General features: G+C 42.9%; 2 protein-coding genes across 2 annotated transcripts; one reads left to right on the top strand and one right to left on the bottom strand.

The window, feature by feature from the left end:
- Positions 1-2,092: 2,092 nt before the first annotated feature.
- Positions 2,093-18,796, bottom strand: dnajc10 (DnaJ (Hsp40) homolog, subfamily C, member 10). The gene is made up of 25 exons (XM_040149280.1): positions 18,717-18,796; positions 16,238-16,468; positions 15,890-16,052; positions 15,746-15,796; positions 14,920-15,002; positions 14,567-14,698; positions 13,543-13,636; positions 13,325-13,402; positions 12,914-12,957; positions 11,431-11,496; positions 11,027-11,092; positions 10,832-10,921; positions 10,581-10,691; positions 10,374-10,488; positions 9,726-9,853; positions 8,135-8,251; positions 7,937-8,038; positions 7,539-7,599; positions 6,942-7,036; positions 5,902-6,035; positions 5,280-5,333; positions 4,843-4,990; positions 4,499-4,621; positions 3,081-3,188; positions 2,093-3,002 (listed from the first exon to the last, which is right to left on the bottom strand). The coding sequence occupies exons 2-25, from the start codon at positions 16,418-16,420 to the stop codon at positions 2,991-2,993; spliced, it is 2,358 nt and encodes a 785-aa protein (XP_040005214.1). The 5' UTR covers positions 16,421-16,468; positions 18,717-18,796; the 3' UTR covers positions 2,093-2,990.
- Positions 18,797-19,333: 537 nt separating this feature from the next.
- On the top strand, positions 19,334-26,304 carry nup35 (nucleoporin 35). The gene is made up of 9 exons (XM_040147627.1): positions 19,334-19,668; positions 21,547-21,702; positions 21,800-21,936; positions 22,825-22,882; positions 23,762-23,870; positions 24,056-24,125; positions 24,862-24,990; positions 25,117-25,251; positions 25,375-26,304. Exons 1-9 carry the CDS (start codon positions 19,656-19,658, stop codon positions 25,450-25,452), a joined length of 885 nt encoding a protein of 294 aa, XP_040003561.1. The 5' UTR covers positions 19,334-19,655; the 3' UTR covers positions 25,453-26,304.
- The last annotated feature ends 147 nt before the right edge of the window (positions 26,305-26,451 follow it).

Genomic DNA, 26,451 nt, shown 5'->3' with positions numbered 1-26,451 from the left:
CTTGAACAGTACCATGCGCAGAACGGACAGGTCGCCAGCCCGTCGTCTCACGAGGCATCCGGAGTTCATTTAGAACTCCATTCTGGTTTATAAATCCATTCATGTTTTAAGACTTACTACACAGCACAGCACAGCAGTTTTAGGCACTTAAGATATTTAGATTCTTACGCCATCAGGAAGTGTCTGATCGGTCCCAGATTCATCCTGCAGCAGGAAAACGAGCCCGAACACACAGAGACATGACGAACTGTCTACGGAGACCAGAAGAACAAGGAGGCCTGCAGCAGATGGTCTGGCCCCCATACAACCCTGATCTCAACATCATGGGAGTCAGTCTGGGATCACATGAAGAGACAGAAGACAGAGAGACAGACTGAATCCACAGGAGAACGGGGGCAGGTTCTCCAAGATGCTGGAACAACCCACCTGACAAGAACCTGATAAACTGTGTGCAGGTGTACCGAGGAGAACCGGTGCTGGTCTAAAGGCAAAGGGGGTCACAGCGAATACTGATTTCTCTACATTACACTTTGTGTGAAGTTAATTGATCTATTAATCTATTCATGACATCATTTTTGAAAGCACCCTCACTTCACTCTCAGCGGAAACTTTTCCACTGTGCTGTTTATAAAATACTCTGCTTTGAGTAATAGTTTGGCTTAGTTTGGTTTGTGTTTTCAACAACAACAAAAAGTTCAATAAACTACCAGCATATTGTTATAATTAGATCTACTCCTTCGCTGTCCCTGAAAAATCTGGGATCTATGATTAAATGGTGTGTTTCGTTTCAAAAGTTTAGCAGCTGGACAGATGTTCCTAGTTCCCTGTTAAGGCCATCGTCAAACAAACCACCATCAAACCAGCCGTGACGTCACAAAAACATCTCGTACATCCAGGTGTTAAACTCTCCTCCTTCAGCACACTAGTGTGAAAACAGCCTCCATGCATCAAACTCTGCACGTGCGTCGTTAGAGCCTCGATGTTTGGTCAACGAATCAACAGAAAATTCACCTGCGACCGCTTTGACCTTGGCATTAACAAAACTTGATGGTCACGGGTTCTCAGAGACAGAACTTGCTGCTTTTCTTGGTCTTAGATTATCTGCAGTTGAGTAGTTTGGGGCTCGGAGTGACGTTAGACTAGGCAAGACATCTGCTGACATCCCAGCGTTCCCTAGGATACTGCGATCGGCACTTTTCAGCCACGGTTCACGGAGAAAAGAGGCAGATCAAGTAATAACGAAAAAATAACTGGCAGTCGCAGCCCAATACATCACTGTCCACGGTGAGAGTCAAACGTTCGAGGTTAATAATGAGCAAAACCCATTTTTTGAGCTCTAAACCCAAACTGCGACTCATTTTCCCAGTTACAATTTGTACTTTTGTACAATTGTATACTTTTCTACATAATTAATCATAAACTGCAAGTCATCATTAATGTAAAAGAAACGTTTTCTTCAGGGTTCACAAAGCTAAGACCTTTTTAATTATCACACACAATGCAATTTAATTCCCGTTTCACAGTCATTCCGACCGAAACATGATGGGAAACCGGTACGAGATCAGTTACTCATTATTATATCATCCTTTTTCTCAGGACTTCCCACCAGTACATAACAGAAAGTGCTAATGATATAAGATTAAATTAACACAACTCGGAGCCAGATAAGTGTCATAACAATGGATGGAAAGTTTAATCAATTAAAACTTAATTTAAGTTTTGGCAAAAATTAACACTTGCACATTATGAGCTGATGATGTTCCGGCTCCAGCAGCAGCAGCAGTGAAAGTGTTTGACTGAAGCTCAGGACTGAACATCCTCCTGCAGCTCAGTCCCCGGTCACGACGAACCCACGGAGAGTTTAGAGCAGGAGGACGTCTCCCGACGGCCCAGAGGCGTTTGAAAACTGACGTTACTGCCGACAGCAGCAGAGAGAGAATATTTAAGACTTCGGCGAGTTAAATTTAGGACCTTTTTTTTTTTTTTTTTTTTGAGGAAAATGTCTTCCAGACTCTTCAGACCCTGCAGATACCGTTTAAAGGGAACGTCTCTGTTGCTGTAGGTTTAAAGATTCAAATTTAATTTAACTAAGTTACTAACATACACTTTAAATTAGAGGACACAAAGGATACGAAAGCTGACACACACATAATGATTAGAAGAATGCGGATTCATTCCGTATTATGTAGCTTCTACATGGCTTGAGAGCCGCAACTAACAATTATTTTCATCATCAATTAGTTTCTCCACTGATCTCTTGGTATAAAACATCAGAAAATGGAGGAAAATGCCTGTTTCAGTTTCCCGGAGTCCAACGTGTCTCGTTTTGTCCAAGCATCAGTCCAAAACCCAAATATATTCAATTTACAATATAAAACCAGCAAATCGCCTCATTTGAGAAGCTGGAACAAAAGAAGGTTTGGCATTTATGGTTAAACTATGAGTCAGATATCAAAATAGTTGCCCATTAATTTTCTATCAACTGACTAATCGATTAACTGACTAACTGTTCTAACTCTACGTGACTTCTGAGATCTACTAGAATTTGTAATAAAAGGTGGAATAAAATCTGCAGTGAAGGTTGTAAAACCGATGTGACTGTTGAAATCTTTTTTAAAGAGAAACACACTTTTATTCTGAAAGTCCAACAGCTTCTACATGAACAATAAAATACAACACTATGTCAACATCTGGCTGTGTGTGTGCGTGTGTGCGTCAGTGTCCAGTATACAGTGTCCCACAGTTTTACTTCATAGAGTAAATACAAACGATGGAGACAAATAAAAAAGACATTAAAAAAAGGAAGAAGTGTCCAGTACATTCAACACAGCAGGTAACAGCCAGTGTCCTTCTGTCTGTCTGTTGCTACAGCTGTGGTCTTAGAGGATAGTTTATCGATGGATCATTGAGCTGGTCCAATCAAATCTCCTTCCGTCCCTCCCTGACCAATGAGATCTGCTGGTCTTTTTCACAGCACAACCCCAGGATCATCAGAGCTCGTCCTGCAGAGGAAAAGAGAGACGTCAGACTCTTTTTCACCGGATAGTTTGAGTTTGAATTCGACGTAAACAGATGTTCACCTTTGCTTTGCTGTGTAACTGTGGCGACAGCTGCTGTAGCCGCTGTCTGATGGTGTCAGCGATCACGTTAGCATCCCGGCTATTGATGTGTTCCCGGCTGTGTTCAGACTGTCAACACACACACACACACGCAGCATTACAGCTTTTCCACCATGAACTCGAGTTCAATCTTCACACCGAACCTGATGACCAGTGACAACACTTTGTGACGCAGTTTAAAGTTATAATCCTTCAGAATTTCGTGAAATCGAACAACACCGTTGATCCTACTTCTGGTCGGCGCTGTTTCACTGCAAGTGGCTTCGCATTGGAAGTACTCACCAGGCGAAACACGGGCGGCTTTTATCGTGATGCAGTCACAGGAAATGCAATGTATTTGTCACCGAGGTTAGCGCTGACCACAGCTCAGTCAAATCTGAACACACAGACCTGATTCACACGTTTTTAGATTCAGTGTGACGAGAACTTCCCGGGGAGGTCATCATTATCGTCTGGGACGTTAACACACGTACACAAACCCACTTAGAAGTCAGAGAAAAAGGCCGTGCCGTGTAGCTCCAGACCCTGTCTGAGATCGTGACGTTTTTAACACTTCTTCAGTATCAAAGTAATCCAGAATATCCCAAACAGTCTTTGTAGAAAAAAGAGGAGCTACTTATGACGACCGGGTGGGTACTGGGCTCTGATTGGGCTACTTTCCCCCTAATCGGCTCTGGCAACACTGGCGAAAGGTTGTGATTATTATTACAGGCCACTCTGAATCGACCAGGATTTAAATCTTGAAGATTATAACTTGAATCAAGAAGGCAGAATTAGTAGCTCATCCTTCACTGACCTGACATGGGACGACCATGTTACACCACCGCTGGACATGCGTCAGACGTAAATCAACAGCTTGATGTAAAGGTCACGTGTCCACCGCGAACCTCATCGGTCGGTGACATGCGGCTACAGTGCGATCTGCTGGTCCGTGTCCAGTGTGCTTACCTGTCTGATTGCGGAGAATGTGGCTTTAGCTCTGTTTTTATTCATTTCATTTCCAAACGGTGCTCTGTCCGTAGCTGTGTATCCTTGGATATCTTCGGTTTGTTTCTGTTGGTCTTTCCACCGGTTTTGTTTACTAGGACACCACTTGTATAAATACCGTGTTGCAGTAGCACTTTCCCTGGCTTCATCTCCTCAGGTTTGACCTAGAACACTGGCCTCACTGGATGTGAAGGTCCCTCCTCCACCCGGACTTGGTGACCAAGACAGACAACTATAGTTTTCCGATAGCGGTGGGGACACACTATGCCGCGCTGCCATTGTGTGAATATTTTGGATGAAGAACTCTGATCTGATTCAGATCCATAGTAAAAGTATAGCGTATTTTATATGTGTGTGTGCGTGTGTGTGTGTGCGTGCGTGCGCGTCCTCACCCTCCTTTTTCCCAGGTACGGGTAAAATCTGACGGTCGGGTAGGCGGTGATTCCAGCTGACTGACAGGTCTGATAATGGGCCTGACAGTCCACCTTCCCTGCCCGAACCTCCCCTTTAAGGATCTGTCAATCACACAAAGAGCATCCTCATAACAGCCTCAGCCGCAGAGAGAACGTCCCTTCTAAGAACATGTCAACTTATGTCTCGTGTCTCCGCATGCGCCAGCTGGAAGAGTCTGGCTTTGGTTTGTCTGTTGCCTCACCTTAGCTGCAACTGACAGGAAGCGGAGAACAAAAGCTACTGGGTAAAAAGATTTATTTAGAAAAAGAGAAGGGTCTCTCACCAGAGCCAGGACCTCAAATTCTGGGGCGAAGTGCTGACAAGGTCCACACCAGGGGGCGTAAAAATCCAGAACCCAGTGATCCTGACCAGACAGAACCAGAGAGCGGAAGGACTCTGGAGTCAGGTCCACCGATGCTCTGGGTAAAGAACTGTAGACACAACATGTTAACACGACTAGACACCTACAGTACAGGACTCCACATGCACTCAGTCTTCGATCGTTTGAAGGAAGGAAGGAAAGCAGAGAGAGAGAGAGAGAGATAGGAAGTGGGAAAGAGAGACACAAAGAAAGGAACAACGAAAGAAAGACAAAACACAGAGAAAAGAATAAAGGAAAGAAAAAAGAAAGAGAGAAGGAAAAAACAGAGACAGAAGGACAGAGACAGGCAAAAAGAAACAAAAAACAGAAAAAAGGAAGAAAAACAAGTTGTCTCTCACCTCAGTGCCCATGTTCTCAGTGAATGAGCATCTCTGTGCCAACCATTATAACTCCTGCAGAGACAGACAGATCAATAGAAGAAGAAAAGGACAAGTAAGCCACTCTAGCTAACAGGCTGATGTTCAACGTTCAAAAATAATGCCAACACCCCCATTCAGAAGGATCTGTTTATGAGTGACAACGGGCCCAACGGGAGCATGTGACGGGAACGGACAAGGACCTGACACAGAACCCTGAGGAACTCTGAGGATTTCTTTTTAACATCCCCTTTAAAGTTGAGTTGGTGAACAAACAAATCTCCAGAGAGCTGATTCTGTGGTTTATCAGTGAAGTGAATAAAACCACAGTGTGGACTCTGCTAACAGTGACATCCAGAGATTAGACTGTGACAGATGTCTCACATGGTCTAAGGCTGATTCAATGCACGTTGACGATATGAAATGAGTGTAGCTAGCTAAACACCTCCTGGAACTATTTCTGTACTCGATGTACAGAGATGAAGCTAATATACATCTTCTCATCTGAATCTGGCTAAATGAGTTTCCCAACATGCCAGTGTGTAAATAGTATGTATTTCAGTTTCAGTGCATAAGAATGAGTATCTTAAAGCGTGGTACATACATGTAACGATCTGGCTGCCGGCTGTTGCCGGGGTACAGTCGGATTTCGGGGTATGCCCTCACACTCTGACTCTGACAGAACATCTGAAACCGCTGACAGTCTACTGACCCGACCAGGATCTGACCCGACAGCAGCTGGATGGTGAGAGAGACAGGAGGTAACAGACACACAGATTAGACGGGCTACACTCAATGTTGATCACTGGCGGCAGCAGATATCACGGTCAAAGCCCAGTCTGTGGCCGGACCACCCTTTATCCGTTTCCTTCTCTTCTACTCCCTGTGCTCACACATACAGTAATTAAATGCAGCCAAATTTTCAATGAAGCTGTCCTCATTTACATGTTTTTATGTTTCTGTTGTCAGAAAACGGAACGAGTACGAAATAGAGACTGAAACTGGGCCAATTAAGACGACGTGTTAACCAGCAGTCACTTCCAACCCCTTTCCAAGCTGCTGCTCTGCTAAAATCCTGATTTTATAATTGTGATGTCGTCTGACAGAATCACCCGACACATCAGTTAAAGACAATGGCTGTGCCCTGATTTCAGCTACATTTACCTGTAAAATGATCACTAGAGAGAAAGTTAGAGGCTCATTCACGTCTCTGTCAGCTGCCGTAAGGTCAGTTGAATGAGACGCGTGACGAGAGGTGTGCGTGCGGAGGGAAAGCTCAACCTCGCGCTCGTGGGGCGATGCTGGCGACTCTCTTCTACCGGAAGTAGCTAAGGTGCTCAACTGTCTTGCACATGAAGTCCTAAAAGATTTTTATATTTTTATCATGTTTTAGTCTTCGTGCATTTCATGGGAAAAAAAAAATTCATGAACTGACTCTAAGCTTGGGGGGGGGGGGGTCAGCCCTTGCCTCAGTCCCAGTTCTTTTCTCTACTGGATGGTGTCCGGTTGAGGTTAAACCCAGGTTTTGACAGTTAGTTACTTAATTACTCCGTGCTGTTTTTCTTCTGCTAGGTCCAGGCTGTTTGAGCGTGTGGACTATATGTGCCGTGTGTGTGTGTACGGTGTGTATATGATGTGTTGTACCCTGGCCATGCGTCTCCACTCAGGAACCAGAGCCTGACAGGGACCACACCATGGAGCGTAGAAATCCACCGCCCAGATCTGCCCTTCAGCTCGACCTGCAACCAGGAGTAGACAGGGGATGAGAGGAAAGGAGAGGAGAGGACAGAATATATTGTATCAAGTAATTACTAACGGCAGCAGTGGTTAAAACAGGAACTGGGCCTTGGACTGTTGAGTTTAAAACAGCCTCCCTTCCTCTGGGCTGTTTCAGAACAATGAGCTGTGTTTGCAACAGTGTTGGCAAGTGAGCGACAAGGAGGGGAACAGGTTTTAGAGACTGCAGTTATGCTTTTAAAGATAGTGAAACTTATCCTGGTCTTGCTCTGAACATAATTGTAGTTTCAATAAAATATGTTGTAACCGTTAAGTTCCTCCACAATGCATGCCGTGTGTTTAAGTGATAACAGAGCTGTGTGGTCAGGGACTACACGGCGTTGTGCAAACCAATGTATTTATACATTTATCTCAAGAAGTTAAACTTCTTGTTTGTCAACCAGCCCCTGTTCTAAACAGCTGGTACCGGGACTACTTATTATCTACTGTCAGGGCCTGTTTTACCTTTAACTCTCTCTGTGAAGCTGGAAGGATCCAGGACCACCACAGATGGATTGACCAGATCCTGCAGAGACGGACAGAAGCTCTTTGAGAAACTCAGCAGCTTTCATACGGTCTACATTCAGACCACAGTGATGCCACCGTCTGAACAGCACAGAGGGCGAGGACAAAAGCACACCAGCGCAGAGCTGTTCATTTTTCTTTTCTTGTGTCATGATGTGTTGTCAGCGTGAGTGATGGACTTTCAGCCAATCACTGTCTTCGCCTGGTGTTGTCGACAACCATTTCGGGTTGAAACCACTCTTGTGATCATGTTTGTTACCTGCCAAGTCTGTAATCATTATTTTCTATAAACAGTGCGTATTATATAGTATATGGAAGTAATTGGTATGACCTAGTACCTGTATGAACTCCAGGATGCCGTCTGCTGAATGCTGTCCTTCATATTCATGAACAGAGGAACCGTTAAAGATCACCGTGGTGGGGTACGCCTGAATATTATACTGAGACACAGAGAGAAAAAGTTATCAACCTATCTGGGGTACCTACCTGTCTCCAACTCGTAATCAATGGTACGGTCCAGATATGTATGCGCTTACCATAGAGCAGAGGTTGTGGTGGATGGTACAGTCCAATGTGCCAAACTTCATCTGTCCCGCCAACTGGATGGACGCTTTTCTCAGTTCAGGCAGTAGAGCTCGGCACGGAGGACACCACTGCACAAAGAAATCGATCATTTCTGAGATTAATATCTAACAGTAACATAGTAGAGTTGGAGTAGAAAGCAACTATACATCCATTTCCAGAGGGAGTCCAAACAAGTGCGACCCGCTGTTCCTCCGGCTCATCGGGGGAGTTTTGCATAAAGCTGAACCTTTTCTGACCAAATCTCTCCAAATCGAGCCACAGGGAAACTTTCGAGTCTTAAGTTTGAGTCACAAGTAGAGTCTCGGTGGGCATTGCCAGGATGTTATTTGGAGGCTGAAATCACAGTGAATGGCCTTCTGTCACACATCCTGTGTTTGAGTGAATATGGGTGAGCAGCGTTAAGGCTACAGCCGGAGGTTAATAAGACTAAGGTGAGAAATAATGCTGCAGCCTGGGAACAGGAACTGTGTTTTCAACCAACTGTTTTTGGTGTATTTTCAATCTGTGCATTAAAAACAACGGTGGGGAAAAAAAGAAATTGGAATATCACAAAAAAAGTTTTCTGGCTTTGGTGGAACAGTTGGTGTATCAATAAAAACAAAGTCCAATGGAAACGGGCGAAGTGACTAAACGCCAACGTAGGCGAAGCATGAAAAGAGGAGAGCGTCAGATCTGTGAGGAGCCAAGAGGAGACTGGAACCGTCCTCACATTAACACGAGACCAACAGAGATGTCAATTTCCATCACGTTCTCATCATGTTCGCCTTTTTCTTTGGCCGAATCTCTGGAAATTCTGTTCGAATTTGCGCTTCATTTGGATCAAAACATCCTTTTCGTTCTAACAAACTCCAAGTTACAGGTGCTCTCTGGTCTCTCTGAGGCCTAGAGCCTGCGACTGAGTTTAACATTAAGCACTTACAATAATTCACATACTCTGTTCCAGTTAGACCGATATTTTCTGCTGGTGCCACTATACCGACGTGGTAACGTGGTGGTTGGTTTCCGCCTGCCTCTCAGTGTCTCTCTCTCTCACTGTTTGTGTTCTAGGTGTAGCTCCATCACCAACCCTGAAGGTAAACAGCGAGTCAGACAGGCTGGGTCACCAAGCAGCGAATGAAACACAATCTGAGGTGAAGTCAATCTTATCAGTAATGATGTGGCACTTTCCACCTGTTTACTCACGATCAGGAGGATGAGCTAAATGAGACATTATTGTCTGTTCCTGTGCTTCCCTGCTAAAGAGGGAGCATGAGTCCAAAAACACGTTTGGCCGAGTGCCACGTCTGGGTCACATGCCAACGAATGACATCATTTACTATCTGAGGCCAGGGGTGTGTATCAGTCCCTCTCAGATGAATGGATATGTGTTTAAGTACCTGGTCGTTAACAAATACTACACACTTAGGCTTAGTTTTGCCCACTTGTCAAACACCAGAAAAAAGCCTGATCTCAATAACAGAACTAAAAAGCGTCACAACCTAAGCTGGTGAAACAAATCAATATTAGTGTGTGTGCTTCTGATTAAAGCCGTTAGCTACAAACCGGAGCAAAGAAGTCGACCAGCCAAGGCTCCTTCCTGTCTGAAGGGAAGTTGTCGGGCCTCAGAGTCGTCACATGAGCGCGAACGCTGTCCCTCGCAAACCCCACGATGTTGTACAACACATCTTTACCTGCGGAGAGATACAGGTCAGAAAGACAGAGAGAGAAGAGACTGAGAGGTGAACTGGGGCTGAAACAATCAGTCAATTCATCGATTAGTGAATCAACAGAAAATGAATCAGCAGCTATTTTCATTAAAGTAACTATTTTAACTAAAAATATACCTGGTTTCTAGGTTGTCAGATGTGACTATTGTCTGTTTTCCAAAGTCTTCTGTTATACTGAAACTGTAATGGGCATTTTTTTTACTTTTTTTTCTGATGTTTTATACACCAAACAATTGTTTGATTAATCACTGACAAATGAATCAATAATGAAGATAGTTGTTGGTTGCAGGCCTAAAGCAAACAGACAAACGCAAGCAATTTTTCTCACAAACTAAAATACAACATGACGGCAGTTGTGCAGGTCGTCAGGTTTGTTGAAAAAGAGGGGGACAGGTGACAGCCGGTGAGACTGAAACAACAACCACACCGGGGACCACAAAAGAGGAATTAAAAGGTTAAGTTAAGTACAGTGTGTAGTACTGACCGTGGTGGATCTCAAAGTCGTGGATTCCCAGTCCTTTGAAGACAGCCACGCAGGGCTTATGGATGTAGAGAGACTGACACAGCTCGGGGTCTGCTATACAGTCCACTCTGCCGACCTGAGGGGACAAACTGTAGGTCAGTCACACAGACGGGCAGACGGGCAGACAGACGGACAGGCAGGCAGGCAGGCAGGCAGGCAGGCAGGTACCTGTATGTGGTCATTTCTGAGGAAAGCTTGCAGCTTCTTGTACTCGTTGGAGGCAGTGCTTCTGTCTCCAAACGCGAAACTGACCAACCAGCGATGATGGGCCAGCTTCCTCTGCAGACGACAAGTTACACATCATGAAAAGCTGTAATATTAACCTGTACTGTGATGTTAATCTGTCCCTGAAAGCTGTAGAGTATATTTGAGGCGTTGTAGTGTGTACCGTGGTGTGCACAGTCGTGTAGTGAGTGTACCTGGAAGCTGTCGCTGGTCAACAGCTCCAGATCAGGCAGATGGTTGAGGACCTGACTGTAAATCTCTTTACTGTCCAGAGTATTCAGCCACTGAAAGACCGGCACACTGAGTCAGTACTGCGGCACTACACACAGTATTACTACAGACAGTGCTACGTTGTCCACATACAGACAGTGATGTGCTCTGTCTCTTACCAGTACGCTGCCTTGTTGATCCAGAGAACTTCCAGGGGGGAACAAAGCTGTCGCTCCACTGCTCACCTGAAACACAGCAGAAGGATTAAGCACAAGAAACTACTGCTGCTGTTGTTTCCACTACTTTTTCTGTTGGTCATTTTTCTTTTCCTGGAAATGAATAAAAAACCAGTTTAGAGCAGCTGAGGCCATAGTGCGTTTAAAAAACAAAATATGCAACTCCACTGCTTTGCAAATGAGAACATGATTTATCTTCCATAGGAAGTGTTTTTTTTTTCCCCCCTGAGGATTAACATGTTCACCAAACAACGTTAAAACCGGTAACTGGTTTCAATGTCGTGGCTGACCCGTGTAAGTATCTTACAGTGTGGTATCAGTAGTAGTGCAGTATCGCCTAGCCTTACCTGGAAACTGTCACAGAGCTGTTGCTGTGTGGTGCAGTCCATCCATCCCACTTTAACCAGAGCATCCTGCACACAGACACACATACAACATAAGCAGGTACGTAGACTCATTCAGTTCAGAACTCCTTTGTTTGGTACTACAACTGTAGTAATGCTGTACTGCTAAGACAAATACTGTATAAACATTATGCTAAAAGCAGTTTCCCCAGAAAACTAGTTGGTTACTATGTGTTGAATCTTTACATTTCACAATGTATCTTAGATGTTCTTTACTAACTGAAGTAGAAGAATACTACAAAGGGTTTCTATTTTTCTAATGTATTTTTTTATTTTAAATGTATTATTTTGAAGTAAATATCTGTAATCAACAGCATGATCCGTCATCTTGATCTGGTGTTTGTGTTACCTGATGAATCTAAGTCCAGTACTCCTTCTCTTTTAGCTCTGGTTTTGGTCTCCACCAGCTCCTGAGGGAAACATCTGGCTCTTTAGCTGCTAAATGCTCCTCTATGTTCACCAGCTGGTCTCTGACTGTTTCCGTCTGCTGTTTGCTAGTGACCAGGTGGTGGACAGTGGCTTTTTATAGCCAGTTCTCTGAAAACATCTGTCTGCTGCGGCCAGGAAACGACGCCATGAGAGCGGTGAGAGTGAACCAGAGCAGTAAACGGATAAACAATGAGCTGAAACTCACTGTAAAGTTCAGTAAATCCGAGGGGAGCTGCAGATTCAGCTGATAATTCTCTTTAAGTTCATCACCACCAGAGACACTGATCACATTACAAACAGTCATTTGATACTTTATTATAAAAATAAGAGATTATGGCTACTTTAAAGGAATTATCGTTCAGCTTAAACAAGCAAGTTATAATGTGTTAAATCAGTGAGCTTTAGAGGTGATGGTGGGCAGATTTTGTTACACTTGGACGGAACCACGCTAGCTGTTTCCTCTTGTTTCCAGTCTTTATGCTAAGCTAAGCTAACTGGCTGCCGGCTGTAGCTTAATATTTTACGGGTAGTTATGAGATTGGGATCAATCTTGTCATCGAACTCTTGGCAAAAAACCAAATACGTGGATTTCCCAAAAAAAAAAATCTCCAACAATTCCTTTTAAAATACAAATCCAGCTATCAGCTATATCTGAAGGTGAGTTTATACCTTTAGTGTGCCTATTTGAGCCATTTGCCCGCAGCCTTGCACAAACGTATAAACTCAGGAGGTTTACCGGCAACATGATGCTTGGATTGACAATGAAGTGAACCAACAACGTTTAACCCTGATTGATCGGTTACTGTGACCTGCTGAGCTGAACCTGACGGCATCTCATCTTTACCGGATGATGCTCAGGACTATGCAGTCGTATTAAATAAATGGCTTTGTTTCTTCTGCCATTAGCAGCGGAGATCCATTGGTAAGAGGAGCTGGTCTGACTCTGCTATAAACAGCTTCGGGAAACCCTGTGATTATATTATTACTGTCTTCTCACCAACATTCCTGCCAGCTTCTGTCTTGTTCTTGGCTCCAGGCAATCTGAGGAGAGAGAGACAGACAAACAGATGGACAGACACATTAGCAGCGCTTGACAAGCTAGACAGGACCAGCACACGCTGTGGTGGAACATGCGGCCAAATATCTGAGCGCTCGGGGTTTAGTCGAATGATTCGTGACGCTCCACACCTGCCTGGCTCTTATCATAGACATGTGCATGTAGTCCACACACGAAACACGCAGGCCCAGGTGTGACGATGTGACACGTCTTTAATACATTTGTCCCACATCACGCACCTGTGCATCTGCACGTGTGACGTGCAGAGAAAAAAAACGTGTGACTGAATATTTCGAGTGACAATCAGACACCTGAGAACACTTTGAGCCTTCATAAATGCATGTGCGTTACCTCCAGTGTCAGAGCAGAAGGTGATCAGCCAGCCGAGCCCTGACGAGAACGCGCCCTCTATCTCGCTGAACACGTTACCTAAAAAAAAAAAAAAAACCACAACCACACCCACGTAAGACCACACAGAACGATGGAAACTAGCCTGAAAAAAAAAAATACCAAATTCACTTTCATTCACTGAAAGAATCATTGATGACGAGCGGTTGGGAGTAGTTTACCTTGCCAAAGCTGAGTGACAGTTGTTGTGATAAACCGCATGGAGAAGCGAACCAGGTCGTCTTTAGAACGCTCCCCATTGAACTTCTCTGGTTTCTATAGAGAGACAAACAAAGTGTTAATGATAACTAAACAAGACTGCTCTGATGCTAAGCTAACAGACTCCAGACCCTTGTGCTGTGTGTGCTTCATGGTTGTAATGTCTGCGTTTCAGGTCGAAAATGTGCAGTTTGGTTTAGAAAGTGCTTTTAAACTAAAGTCAATAACATCCAATACTGTTTAACACCACTTCACCAACTTCACTTCCCTTCATGACTACAAGTTTTACATTGACTTTTTGAACATAATGCTCTATAAATATCTTTTATAAATATCATTCCCTTTTGAGTAATAACCAAAGTTTATTAAGTAGTGCGACTTTAGAGTTTACAGTTTAGTGAGGGGTTTGCTCTTAAATGATTCCAAATAATTAAACTGAATGACATCTGACGTGTGTACAGTCAAAACTGAACAATGTGAATTTAATTAGCAGGAAACACTGTTTTGCCTGGAGACACAACAGACATAGAAACTCAATATCAAGTTTAATTAATGTGTTCAATGCTGGAGGCTGACAAGTTCATGAAGCCTTGAAGCAATCAGACGAAAAAAACAAACAAAAAACAAAGTTAATTTAAACATCAGTAACAGATCAGTAGCGACGGAGCTGAATGTTACGTTGACCCAAAGCGAACTGATGAGCTGTCACTGAGCGAGCTTGCGGATTATGCTGATTGCTGAATTTTATTCGTGTAAACATTGAGGTTGTTTCTGGTGTAAACACAGATTTTCAGACAGAGATGAAAACCGACATGAGATAAAATTTAGAACATGTTTCCGCTGCATTTTAAGTCCTCCACCTGCCCGAACGGATACACTTCCATTTTATCTAAGACAGCTTTCTTTACCGTAGCGGCCCACTCCCATTCACATTAGTTCGTTAGCTAATCAGTCAGGAAACAATCAGTAAACAGTCAGTAAACCGACCTGTCCTGCTCTGTATATAAACAGACTGGGGTAGCTGTTGATGCCTTGCCTCCTGCAGAGATGGTTGTTGTCTCCACAGTTCACTGCTCCAATCCTGATCACGCCGTCCATCTCCTTAGCAAACTCCCTCCACTGAGAGACGGACAGACGGGAAAGACCCACAAACACATTATCAAATATAAAACCGGGCCACGGAGGAAAAATCTAAGAAACTATCTTTGAGCTTAAAGTGAAAAAGGCAACAGCGAGAAGGAAACACCTTCATCTCAGGTGTATGTTCAGGGTTCAGTGCGTTCAGTTTCTGTTTAATATGCATGAGAGTGGGTTTATTATGTCTTTTCGCGTTATATTACCGTTGGAGCCAGCTGGTGACAGTGTGAGCATCGTGGGAAATAGAAGTTGATGAACCAGATTTCTCCCGAGTTCACTGCAGCCTCTGAAATGCACATACACACACAAACAGCAGTCACTACCCGTCTACCTCTCAGGTCTCCCATTTCTCACATAACACTCGTGTTTTAGTGCATAAGCTGGCATCTCACAGCCATGAAAACTTCAGTGATGGTCCCACTGGGGCTGACGAGGGGCAAAAATCTAATGTTTGTCACAGTAAAGATAAAGTTAGGATAAAGTTGTACTGCTGTTCTGCTCTTTATTGAGGGGTACTGGATGTATTGCAATTTTTTTGGCCACCCCCAGGGAAAATAACATTTTATTGATTTTTTGAAGTGACAACAAGGAAAAACAGACCTGAAAAATGTTAATACACTGTCACTTTTTATTTCATTAACTAAAACAAAATAGAGCTAAGTTGGGTATCTTTATACTTCTAACTTTTGCATACAACTGTACATGTATGTTACGCAGTCTTAATAAATGCTCTGGAGCAGGCTGTTCATGCACTGACTTTACAGGATGCTTGGCAGGACACCAGGCAGCGAGTCACATCTCTCTTTAGTTTCTATCCGCATGTTTGTCGTTTAAATTGTGCTTTATTTCTTTGATGCGTTTCTTACCATCCGTTTTCTCTTTAATTGCCGTCTTTGTGCTTTGTTTGTGTTTGTAACTTCGCTCCAAAAAGTGGACAATAAAGATCTGTTAAACTGTGCGTCTGTCAACTGTGAAACCAAGTAAACTTAAAGCTGCATTGAAAATAAATTTGAAAATGGTCCCTCTTACCAAAATCTCCGCTGTCCAACGTGATGATCTCCAAATCATCATCATAGATACCTGAACAGAGACAGATTTAACTATCAAACAACTGTTAGACCTAAGAGTTCCTCAGTAAATCAGGTGGTGTGTGTGCTCACTGTAGAGACTTACCGAAGTCATAGCGGTAGTAGTTCCAGCTCTCGTAACGTCCTCCCTGCTGCTCGTCCAATCCCTTTTCTCCATATTTATCATATTTCTTCCTAAGGTCTTCGTCCTTGAGAACCTCGTAGGCTCGATTTACCTGCAGGAACTTCTCATGGGCTGAGGGGTCGCCCTAGAGCACAACATTTTTATCAGGGTTTAGCGTTTTGCCTGAGAGAAGTTTTGTCTGGGTTTTCGGGTAGGTCCAGGTTTAATTGGGGTGTTAAGGGTTGGTGGTCTTTAACAGGATTTATAAGTAGGTGTTTCAGGGAAAGTCAGTGGTTCTGTCAAGGTTCATCGTTTCTCACAGTAACTCACAGGGTTCTTGTCGGGGTGCATGGTGAGCGCCAGCTTCTTGAAGGCCCGGCGTATCTCTCTAGTCGTGGCCTCCCTGCTGACTCCCAGCAGATCATAGTAGTCCCGGCTCTCCGCCAAAACCGTCACCATTAGGTTGACGAGGAGCAGCAGCAGCAGCGTGAGCCGGACAGGACGGGGCCCCATTACCAGTCCTCCCAGTACAACCACAATAACCAGCTACAACCAGAGGAGCTGGAACACACAGCCATACACATTATTCCTTACTTTTTGTTCAGATGAGCAGGTCAATGCCGCCAGGTTTACTGCTGGTAAACCATCATCCTGTGTGTTGAAGAAGTCCACCCAGCCATGCAGCCATTAATATCCTCCATTCATGCTACTTTAATATTACGAAATGTAAACAACTTATTTCCAAAGCAAATATAAGAAATGGAATCATCAGTTCTTAGCCAGCAGGACATGTTACATCACTTCTCGTGGCTTGGGTGGATTGGCTTAGAGCATGGGAGGAGCCTCAGGAGGGTTTGCTTTAAATTGGGTCCCACCATCCCCATTTCTGGCCCCTTAGGCTGTCACAGCTGAGGGACAGCGAGAGTCAAAGTCAAACGACTGGTCACCAGATATTGAGTTAAAACCAGTTACCATTATTAAATCGCAATTAAACGCTGTACAATACGTGATATCTGGTTGCAAATATAAAGTAAACTATCAAAGAAATCACATAAACTCAAGTATGGGGACGTTATCTTACTGCATACCATGTAAAAGCCTTCATACCTCTACAACCTTGATCTCATTACTTACATTAATCCAGTTATTAATGTTATAAATGAACTGATTCATTGTCAAGAACACTGCTAAATGTATGAAACAACAAACAGTAAAACACTTAACAGCGAATAAACTAAAATTTTTTTGAGCATGAAGATAATAAACATCAATCACATTAACTGTAAGCGTAGAACTTCCTGGTGCCGAAGCTCAAACACAGGATTATTAGCCTGCACACTACAGTATGGCACCGAGGTAGACTGAACACAAATGACTCGATACACCTCCTTGGTGGAGGTCTGCGCTGGACTGAGCACATTTTCTAGTTTTCTGTTTAGTCAAATTACATTTAAAAATGGCAAATAACGAGAACAGGGTCTCGCTCTTCCACGTTCAGTCATTTATTACTCCATTACTTCTCCTGATCTTTCAGGTTTTAGCTGTGGTATCGTTTTAGTAACGGTATCTAGATATTTAGGAAGGTATCGCATCGAAGTCATAACTTTGGTATTGTGACAACACTAATGTCCACTTGACTTGGCTAACTCAGCCTGCTGAAGCCTCATATATAGCTTCAGTTTAACTAACAAATTCATTTTGGTTCTGAACGAGGACTGTAGATTTTTTTTTTTTTTTTTTTTTTTACAGTGAAGAGATCACTCCAGGGCCAACATGAACAGGGAGAATGATTAAAGCCACCAATAACTGTGTCCATGTACAGATGGCATGTAAATATTATATTAAGATGGACCCGAAAATATCTGAACCTTTCCTTGAAGACAGCTTTTGTAAGAAATGAGTGGGCTGCAGCTTTCTGGTCTAATCTGGGAACCAGGGAAGGAGAAACACCTTTTCTTTAAAGTTATGACTATTCTTCCTGAGAAGTGGGTAACGCATCGCCAAACAAACACTTGTCCAATAATGTCAAACCATTTAACAAATCCATTTAAGAGTTGTAGGGTTGCAACTAACAAATATTTACATTATGGATTATTCAGCTGATTATTTTCTTGATTAATTTAATTTAACATTTGTCTCGTGAAATGCCACAAGGTAGTGACAAAACGCAAGAGTTCAGATAATGTCATCGAACTGTTTATTTTGTCCGACCAATCCTCAATTTTTTTTGAACGAATTTGGTGTTTCATAGACTGAACGATTAATCGAAATAAAAATATTATTTGTAGCCCTAATTCCATTTATGACCACAGAGCAATTAATACCAATTTTATCACTTAAGAATTTCAAATGGAGTAAAACTGGCAGACAGAGGAGTCAGAGAAAAAGCCCGTGTAAATGTACATTTAATAAGAATACACCAAAGGTAACCAGCAGTAAAATACTAATGATACTGTAATAAACATATTCATAACAAGAAGCAAAGACAGTGTTTAAAAAACAAACAAACCCTTATACAAAATTCAAAGTGATCATCCCTGATTGTTTGTGTCTGCAGAGCCAGATTTGAATCTTCTCTCATTTTGTGTCCGTCTTGTCCCAGCAGAAAAAAAAAAAAGAGCCAAACTAAGCTAAGCTAGTAGCTAGCTGTGTCGCCGGTCAGCAGCTATTACACCAACTTACTGGTTAATTAGCTGGCTAGCTTCACCGCGACATTAAGCTTTCTGCACTGTGCCGGTGAAGCTAAAGCCAAAATTCATCTAGCGTTTACCGAAGTTTTAATCTGATATGAAGACGGCGGCTCCCTTACCTTGAAGGCGTCTCAACTTCTAAAAGTCTGAAGCTGAAGATCCGCATCAGCGTCCGGCTCAGACCGGCATCAAGTTTTACATAAAATATCAGATTTCGCGTTTCCGCTCCCGGCATTTCATAATAAGAGCCGAGCAGAACGCCAAGACAAACAGATCTTAAATAATCTGCATGTTAAAAACACAGTGTGTTAAATAGACTTTAATCAGAAAAGTCAGGTCCCTTCCGCCGTTTTTCGGATGATTTTGCGCTTTTATTTCGACAACAGAATAGTTACATTTACCATCATTTTCTTTTTCTTTTTTTTTTTTTTAAATTGTCTACGATAACTTGACGAAACTTGTGACCAGCCGCATTCCGATGACATAAGTTTGGTGCGTTCATGTCCACACGTTTATAGATGTAAACATTCCGATAACACACCCCTTTTCTGTGGAATTCCAAAATGACCAGTGTTAAATAAAAAAATGTGAAATAAGCCTTCTAATAAATAAATAAAATTAAATAAATAATCAAATGAATAAAATGAACCAATTTTGAACTAGAGTTTTGTATTATAAAAAAGTAAAAATCCCGTTTTACATATCACGGTAAATGCACCACTCCCTGAACGCCTCTTTACACTGACGCGACCTACATGCGCCGGGAGCAGCCCTGTTAGCTGCGGTGCTTTCAGTTTTTCCAGTCAGCTCGTTCCACTGGCACCCCGAGCCCTGGAAACAAACAGAAGCGGACTGAGATATCCGATTTTAAACCACTTAACGTTAACTAGCTGAACGGTATCAGTTGGCGTTCAGCTTCACTCACGTAGGCCTTTCAGTAAAAGTAAGTTATAGTGACAGTTCAGCTACCTCTGCTAGCCGCATTAGCCCGCTAGCCAGCCCTTTGCCTGGCGTCATTTCCTACTTTTGAAAATCGCGGCCAGAAAGTAGCGAAACAGATGGAGCTACAAGGTAACCCGAGTTTTATAAAGTCTTTATCTGCTCTTGTCCGCTCATCTTGTTATTTATATGTTTATCAATCATCTGTCCGCTCTGGCAAACTGTTAGCTCAACGTTAGCCGTTAGCCGAGGGCAGTGTTCATTTCTCTTTTACTTTATAAAAGGTAAAACATGTTAAAAGAGGTTAAATATTGTGTTAAAGTGTTTCTCATGTTCACCAGTGGTGGAAGACGTTATCAGGTATTTTACTTAATTCAAAGTAGCAATGCCACAGTGTCCAAGTACAAGTAATAGTCCTGCATTCAGGGTATCTGCAGGTCTTGAAAAGGCTTTTAAAGCACCGATTTCAGTTTCCCCATAAAAATGTATTAATAAGTCTTGAACTTCATTTACAAAGACGTTAAATATTTTCTTCAGCGTGCTGTATAAAATAAATTTTTACGTGATTTTAGCAAAACCTAGCAGAAAAAAAGATCCAGCTCCAGTTTTGTTACACTCAGCACAAAAGTGGTGACAAAAATGTGATGTAAATGTCGATAAATGCATGTACTTGGTAAATGGCCTTACCTTCCCTACCGGTTTTCCTTGATATCGTTCATGGTTGGTATGACTGTGACACGGGTATTAAATTACATTGTGTGTGGTTTTAAAAGGGTCTTAAAAAGTCTCAAGTTTAACTTGGTGACTCCTGCAAAACCCCGTGCATTTAAAATTTTAATTAAGTAAAAGTACAAAAGAAATTGGCATCAAAATATACTTAAAGCACTGAAAGTAAAAGTGCACATTATGCAAAATAAAACATATCTGAATAATGTTAATGTTATTTATGAGTTATAATTATTGTTGCACTAATGTGTACATCACTCTAATGTTGCAGCTGGTAACAGTGGATTCTACAAACATGGAGCTAATTTCAATTACTTTGTATTAGATCTGCAGTGACTGGTTGTTTTATCCAGTAGTTGGTCAGAAGAAAAATAATCGGCAGCTATTTTAGTAATCAAAATGCCAAAAATCAGCTGTTCCTATCTTCTCAAATGTGAGGATTTGATGCTTTTCTTCACCATAAATGATAGTAAACTGAATAATTTTGAGTCTTATACTGTTGGTCAGACAAAACAAGGCATTTAAAGACATTACATTGGGCTGCCGGAAATTATAACAGGCATTTTTCAAAGTTTTCTAAAACTTTATGTACAAAACAATGAATCAAGAAATTAATTAGTAGATTAATCAATAATGATAATCATTAGTTGCAGCCCTACAAACAAGGCTTTTGAGGACATCACCATGGTCTCTGATAAGTTGTGATGGACATTTTTTTCACTATTATTTTGACACTCAATAGACTGATGATTAATCAAAAAATAACTGGCAGATTAATCAATAATGAAAATAATAATTAGTCACTGCCCTAAATATTTTTCTTGTGCAGCACAAAAAAAAATCAAGGAGAAATGCCACCTCTGGTCGGCTACTTATTGGACTTGGAAACTGAGTTGTGACTTGGGTCACAGTGACTCTGCTCTGCTCACTGTCATCTCATTGAGCTCTATGTTAAACAATCACCACACTGCACAGCTCACCCTGATCAGTGAAGAAAGGCAAGTGTAGGAAAGAAGCACAGACGCGAACAGGGTCAGAACTTTGTTTTTGTTTGTTTTGTTTTTACTTCATTGAGTGGGCCTATCTCAAACTCCAGTCCAGCAGCCAATCACAGAAGTTTACTCTGCCAACTGTATTTAAAGTAGGAGAAACATACAGTAGAACTCTTGCTACATACTAGCATCTCAACTCCCAGGCATTATCCCTAATAACTGCTGACTTGAGGTTGAGTCAGTCCTGATGGTGACCACTTCTCTCAAACCAGTCTGTCTCCCTGTCCCACAGTGGGAACTGAACCGATGACCCTGGGCTCTCCCACCTCTCCGAAGGCGACCTCCGGAGCTCAGTTCCTGCCCGGGTTCTTGATGGGCGACCTGCCGGCTCCAGCTAGCCCCCAGCCACGGCCCTTCAGCCTGGCCATGCCCATCATGGAGAGCACAGGTACGCGACGGGTTAGCAGGAACACGCACCCACCTGTGGATCAGCTGATTGTTGTTTTTTCAGTAGATTTGTTGGTGTGTGCTGTCTTGCATTTTAGGAGGAGGTGGTGGAGGGGGAGGCTCTGCCCCTCAGCCTGTTGTCCCCACCCACAAGGATAAAAGTGGAGCCCCACCTGTCCGCAGTATCCGTGACGACTTGGTTACTGTAGCAACGCCCCTCAGTGCACACAGACAGGTTAGTACATAGGCAGTGTTTGATCAGTTAAAACCAGGACCCATATTGATCAAGCTTTTCCGAGTAGGAAAACACTCTTCAGTGGTCAAAAATTTTCAGAGTGGGGCATTTTTTGTCCCACTTTTAGGACTAAGAGTAAAAGCATTTCTTAATTTACGACATCATGGCTGTCTCTGCTGACATGTAGGAGTGCTCCAGAGGGGCTGCAGGAGATGGTACTCAGGCAGAGAGATTCCATGAGAGGAGAGACGTTTTTGGGAATGCTTGATCACAATGAGCTTATTAAAAGATACGGTTTGGACAAAAATTAGGTCATTTTTGTGACTGGCATTGTTCCAGAGGCAGAGGACAGTAAATGCAGTCCCTGCGGAAATCGATGTCCTCACAACCTTACGCTTTTTGCAAAGGGGAATTGCAGCTTTGCGACAGCGATGATTCTGTCAGAACCAGGGATGGCCCCGCTAGACCCAGTTCTGAGTAGGAACCGGTTCTAAATTATTAGGAACCCAGCCCATTTTTAAGATTGGCTCTTTTATTGGTACTTGAAAAAACCAGGGAATTAATTAGCGGGGTTAATTTTAGCTAAGTTAGATACTGTACTTACACAAGGTGATGACATTTATGCTTGCTTATGCAGGTAAGCGCAACAAAACCTTAATTTCCCTTGCAAAACAATATTTTCCTGAATAAAAAATACGAATAAATTCTAATCCTGTTCTCAATGTATTATTTGTCTTTCACAGTAATTAAAAACAACCAATAAGGACTGATAAGGAGTATCAATAAGAGCACTAGTATGAATAAAATTGACAGTTATGATAATTAAAAATGTGATAAAGGCAAGTAAACATTATTTAAATGTCTCTCCCTGTCTCTGTCTCTCTTCAGTCCTTTCCAGTTATGCAGTCTCCGCTGTCTGCACAACGGGCCTCAACTCCAGGAACAGGTACATAATGATGCTACTACTACTGCTACTACTAGATATTCTATCGCTGATATTAGTAGTGAGTCTCAAACAGTACTAACACTGATACTACTGCAAACGATTGTTCTCTTCCAATATTGTGTCAACAGTTTGTGTTAGTACCTCCTCTGTTTTCTTTATGACTGTGCCCCCATGCACAAATCCAGGCTGGAGGATGGAGGGGCAAAAACTCTTTGTTTAAAAAATCTGATAAAGATATATCAACTGATAGCGATATATTTTTTTTAACATAAACTATCTTGATACAGAACCCCTTAGACTGATTGTGATCAAGATACACACTGAGCATTTCCGCACTGCATTTACTGATCGGGCAACAAACACACCGATACCGAAATAATCTCAAGAAGCTAATACCAGCCGATTTATCGACCTGCTGAGCTCTAATCAATATACAGGCAATTCTTTGATATTTTGAAGAATATCCCACATGTAATTTTTTGCCGCCTTATTAAGCACACATTCAGTAGCCACTTTATTAGGAACGCCCGTTCAGTCTAATGGAATCCAAATCACCGTTGTGAAGTCTGCTTTTATGATAATAATATATAATGTTGAGTTTTTGTTTATACTGTCATAGATGTTAATTGAATTATATGTTTTAGCATTGGGGTCGTAGTTGGTGATGGTGTTAAGGAGGACAAAATATTAGACACACCTAATTGAATTTATACATTTCTGACAATGTCAGTTAAAACTGAACATAATAAAATCTGTAGACGTAGAGTTTATGGCAGATTTGTTGTACTGAATTGCAACAGATGGTACAGGTGTACCTATTAAAGTGGCCACTGAGTGTATGTCTGCTGTTTCGACCCACCTGCCTGTCTCTGTCTCCAGGTGTGCAGCAGGTGTGCCTGTCTCCAGCTCAGGTGGATCCCTTCTACAGTCAGGGAGAGTCTTTGTCATCTGACGATCAGCTGGACCAGACCTGGGTCACTGTGTTTGGGTATTTTTATTTCTAAATAAACTGATAACTCTGACCTACAGCTAAATATAGTGTGGATATAATATACATCAACTCTGTGTGTGTGTGTGTGTGTGTGTGTGTGTGTGTGTGTGTGTGTGTGTGTGTGTGTGTGTGTGTGTGTGTGTGTGTGTGTGTGTGTGTGTGTGTGTGTGTGTGTGTGTTAGTTTTCCTCCAGCCTCAGCCTCCTACATCCTGTTGCAGTTCGCTCAGTACGGAAATATCCTCAAACACACGGTGAGGCGCTCACGTGGACACACACACACACAAGGACTGATGTTACTCTTTTAAAAAAAAGAGAGAGAAAAGGCAGATCCACACACAGGTGAACTGGTTAGATGAAGAGCTGCTAGATGCCTGTAATAAAGCTGAACAAAGCATTTTTCCACACACAGAGGACAATGAGTGCAGCATTGGCTGCGATTGCCATCAGTGTTACTGACAGCAGCTCAGCACAGTTTGTCAGGTTGATATCTGTTCACAACACCAGTAATCTTACATGTAACACACACAGTTTATGCTTTAACAACACAAGAACGAGATGAGGTGTCGGCCCACAGGTAGCAAAGAGTTAAAAAAGTGATGTTTTAGAGTCACATTTACAGCCTCTTAACTTGCATAAGAATGATCCCAGTGAGTTCCATGTGGCAGGTAAGTGCTATACAGAAAAAAAAATTTGGGAATTTGCAGAATTTTTGAAAAAGAGAGCACTTATACCAGATCAGTACTCAGAACCGGCAGAGGTGAGGTATCTGAATCGTATCCGGACAGAAAAAGTCAGATCGGCGCATCTCCAGGTTGTCTTTGTGGCTCCTGGAGCCCATGTACTGCATCACTGCCGCATCATGTAAAGCTGCAAGAGGGAAGTGAGCATCCTGAACTTTACTTTGTAGAGCCGAAGTAGAGCCAAAAGGCTAGCACAAACAGCTCAGATTATACAGGCGTATTGATGTGTATTGATGTGTATTAACAGATGGCGTCTCCTGGTAACTGGATGCACCTTCAATATCAGTCCAGGCTTCAGGCCAGGAAAGCTTTGTCTAAGGACGGAAAAGTGTTTGGTGATGCCATCATGGTGGGAGTGAAACCCTGTATAGACAAGGTCGGTCTCTGCTTTTACCTTCCTGTGTGTCTGTCCATTTCTCTGCCGTCTGATTGGTCCTTCACATCAGGAGACGCTGATCCCCGTTTGGAGCCTGAACTGTGAAGTTGTTTCTCTTTCTCTCAGAGCGTGATGGACAGCAGTGAAGCTGTCTCTCCTCCCCTCTCCTCCTCCTTCTCCTCCTCCGCCCTCCCCTCCACTCCTCGCTCGGCCATCAGACCGCTCAGCGCCGCCTACAGGAGCTCCGGCAGCGACTACCAGGTGACCCCTGAGCTCTGGCCTCAGCATTCCCTCTGGCTCTACTTGAAAATCTGCACTTGCTTTAGTTTGGACTTAGGAAAAACAGGTGCTGGTTGACTTTAGCATCTGTGTGTCCGTCTTTAGGTGGTAGCAGACAGACAGACGCCCAGGAAGGACGACAGCTTCGTTTCCAAAGCGATGGAGTACATGTTTGGCTGGTGACATTACACAGTGCATCATGGGATACCTGCAGCCTCAGAGGAGAGAGGAAAATCGATGGATGAATTGATTCACTACACTGTGTGTGTGATTGTGTGTGTGTGTGGGTTTGTGTGTGTGTGTGTGTGTGTGTGTGTGTGTGTGTGTGTGTGTGTGTGTGTGTGTGTGTGTGTGTGTGTGTGTGTGTGCATGCTGAGGTGGAGGATCTTTCTGTCTTCCTCTCTCTTCCTTTATAATCTGTATTTTTTACTGTCTCTGACTCAATAAAGTTTTCTCTGGTTTGAATTCAGTGAAGCTGAAGTTTCATTCAGAGGAGATGTTCTCTCAGCAGCCCCACGGCGGCGCCGTTACACGGCATGGCCAAAAGTTTGTGGACAGTTAACCATTCCAGACAAACGGCGGGATCTACAAGTCTGAGACCACGTTCCCACGCAGACTTTTGGACCCTACTATATGTGATCGTTGGACCAGAACCTTGGGCATTGATGTCCTGCTCTAAAAACCTCCACTCCTCTGGTCTCAGTCTTTCCACCAGATGTTGAACATGCTGCAGGGATTTACTCCCATTCAGACACAAGAGCATCAGTGAGCTCCACCACTGATGTTCCTTGATCAGGCCTGGCTCACAGTCAGTGTTCCAGTTAACCTCAAATGGAGTTGGATGGGGTTGAGGTCAGGGTTCTGTGCAGGCGAAGGAACAAACACAAACTGTTGACGCAAGATTGTGAGAACACTGTTGTTCTCTCTAAGCTGTAGCAAGATTTCCTGTTTTGTGTTTTGTCCAGCAGATGGAGCCACATTTCTTGCCACACAAACCTCCAGAACATGGACTGCACATTAAAAATTCTATTTATACATTTTGTGTTGGAAATATTTGTAAAGTGTTAGCAAAAACAGGGGAGAAGAGCTATTGGAAGCATAGGTTCAAAAACATATTCGCTTTATATACATTGCAAAAGTAGAAAATATGCTGAGTAGAGCGCAGACTTCCACTGAGGCAAA

The sequence above is a fragment of the Xiphias gladius genome, chromosome 16, assembly GCF_016859285.1.
Source record: "Xiphias gladius isolate SHS-SW01 ecotype Sanya breed wild chromosome 16, ASM1685928v1, whole genome shotgun sequence".
Classification (NCBI taxonomy): Eukaryota; Metazoa; Chordata; class Actinopteri; order Istiophoriformes; family Xiphiidae; genus Xiphias; species Xiphias gladius.
The sequence above is the reverse complement of the archived record's forward strand: the minus strand, read 5'-3'. Positions and strand labels throughout refer to the sequence as shown.

Coding starts and splice junctions, on each gene's coding strand:
- dnajc10 (XM_040149280.1), bottom strand. CDS start 16,420: ATGGGGCCCCGTCCTGTCCGGCTCACGCTGCTGCTGCTGCTCCTCGTC. Junction 13,403..13,542: donor TGTCACTCAGCTTTGGCAAG/GTAAACTACTCC, acceptor TTTTTTTTTTAG/GTAACGTGTTCAGCGAGATA. Junction 5,334..5,901: donor CGGCAGCCAGATCGTTACAT/GTATGTACCACG, acceptor CTGTCTCTGCAG/GAGTTATAATGGTTGGCACA.
- nup35 (XM_040147627.1), top strand. Junction 24,126..24,861: donor GAAATATCCTCAAACACACG/GTGAGGCGCTCA, acceptor GTGTATTAACAG/ATGGCGTCTCCTGGTAACTG. Junction 25,252..25,374: donor GCTCCGGCAGCGACTACCAG/GTGACCCCTGAG, acceptor GTCCGTCTTTAG/GTGGTAGCAGACAGACAGAC.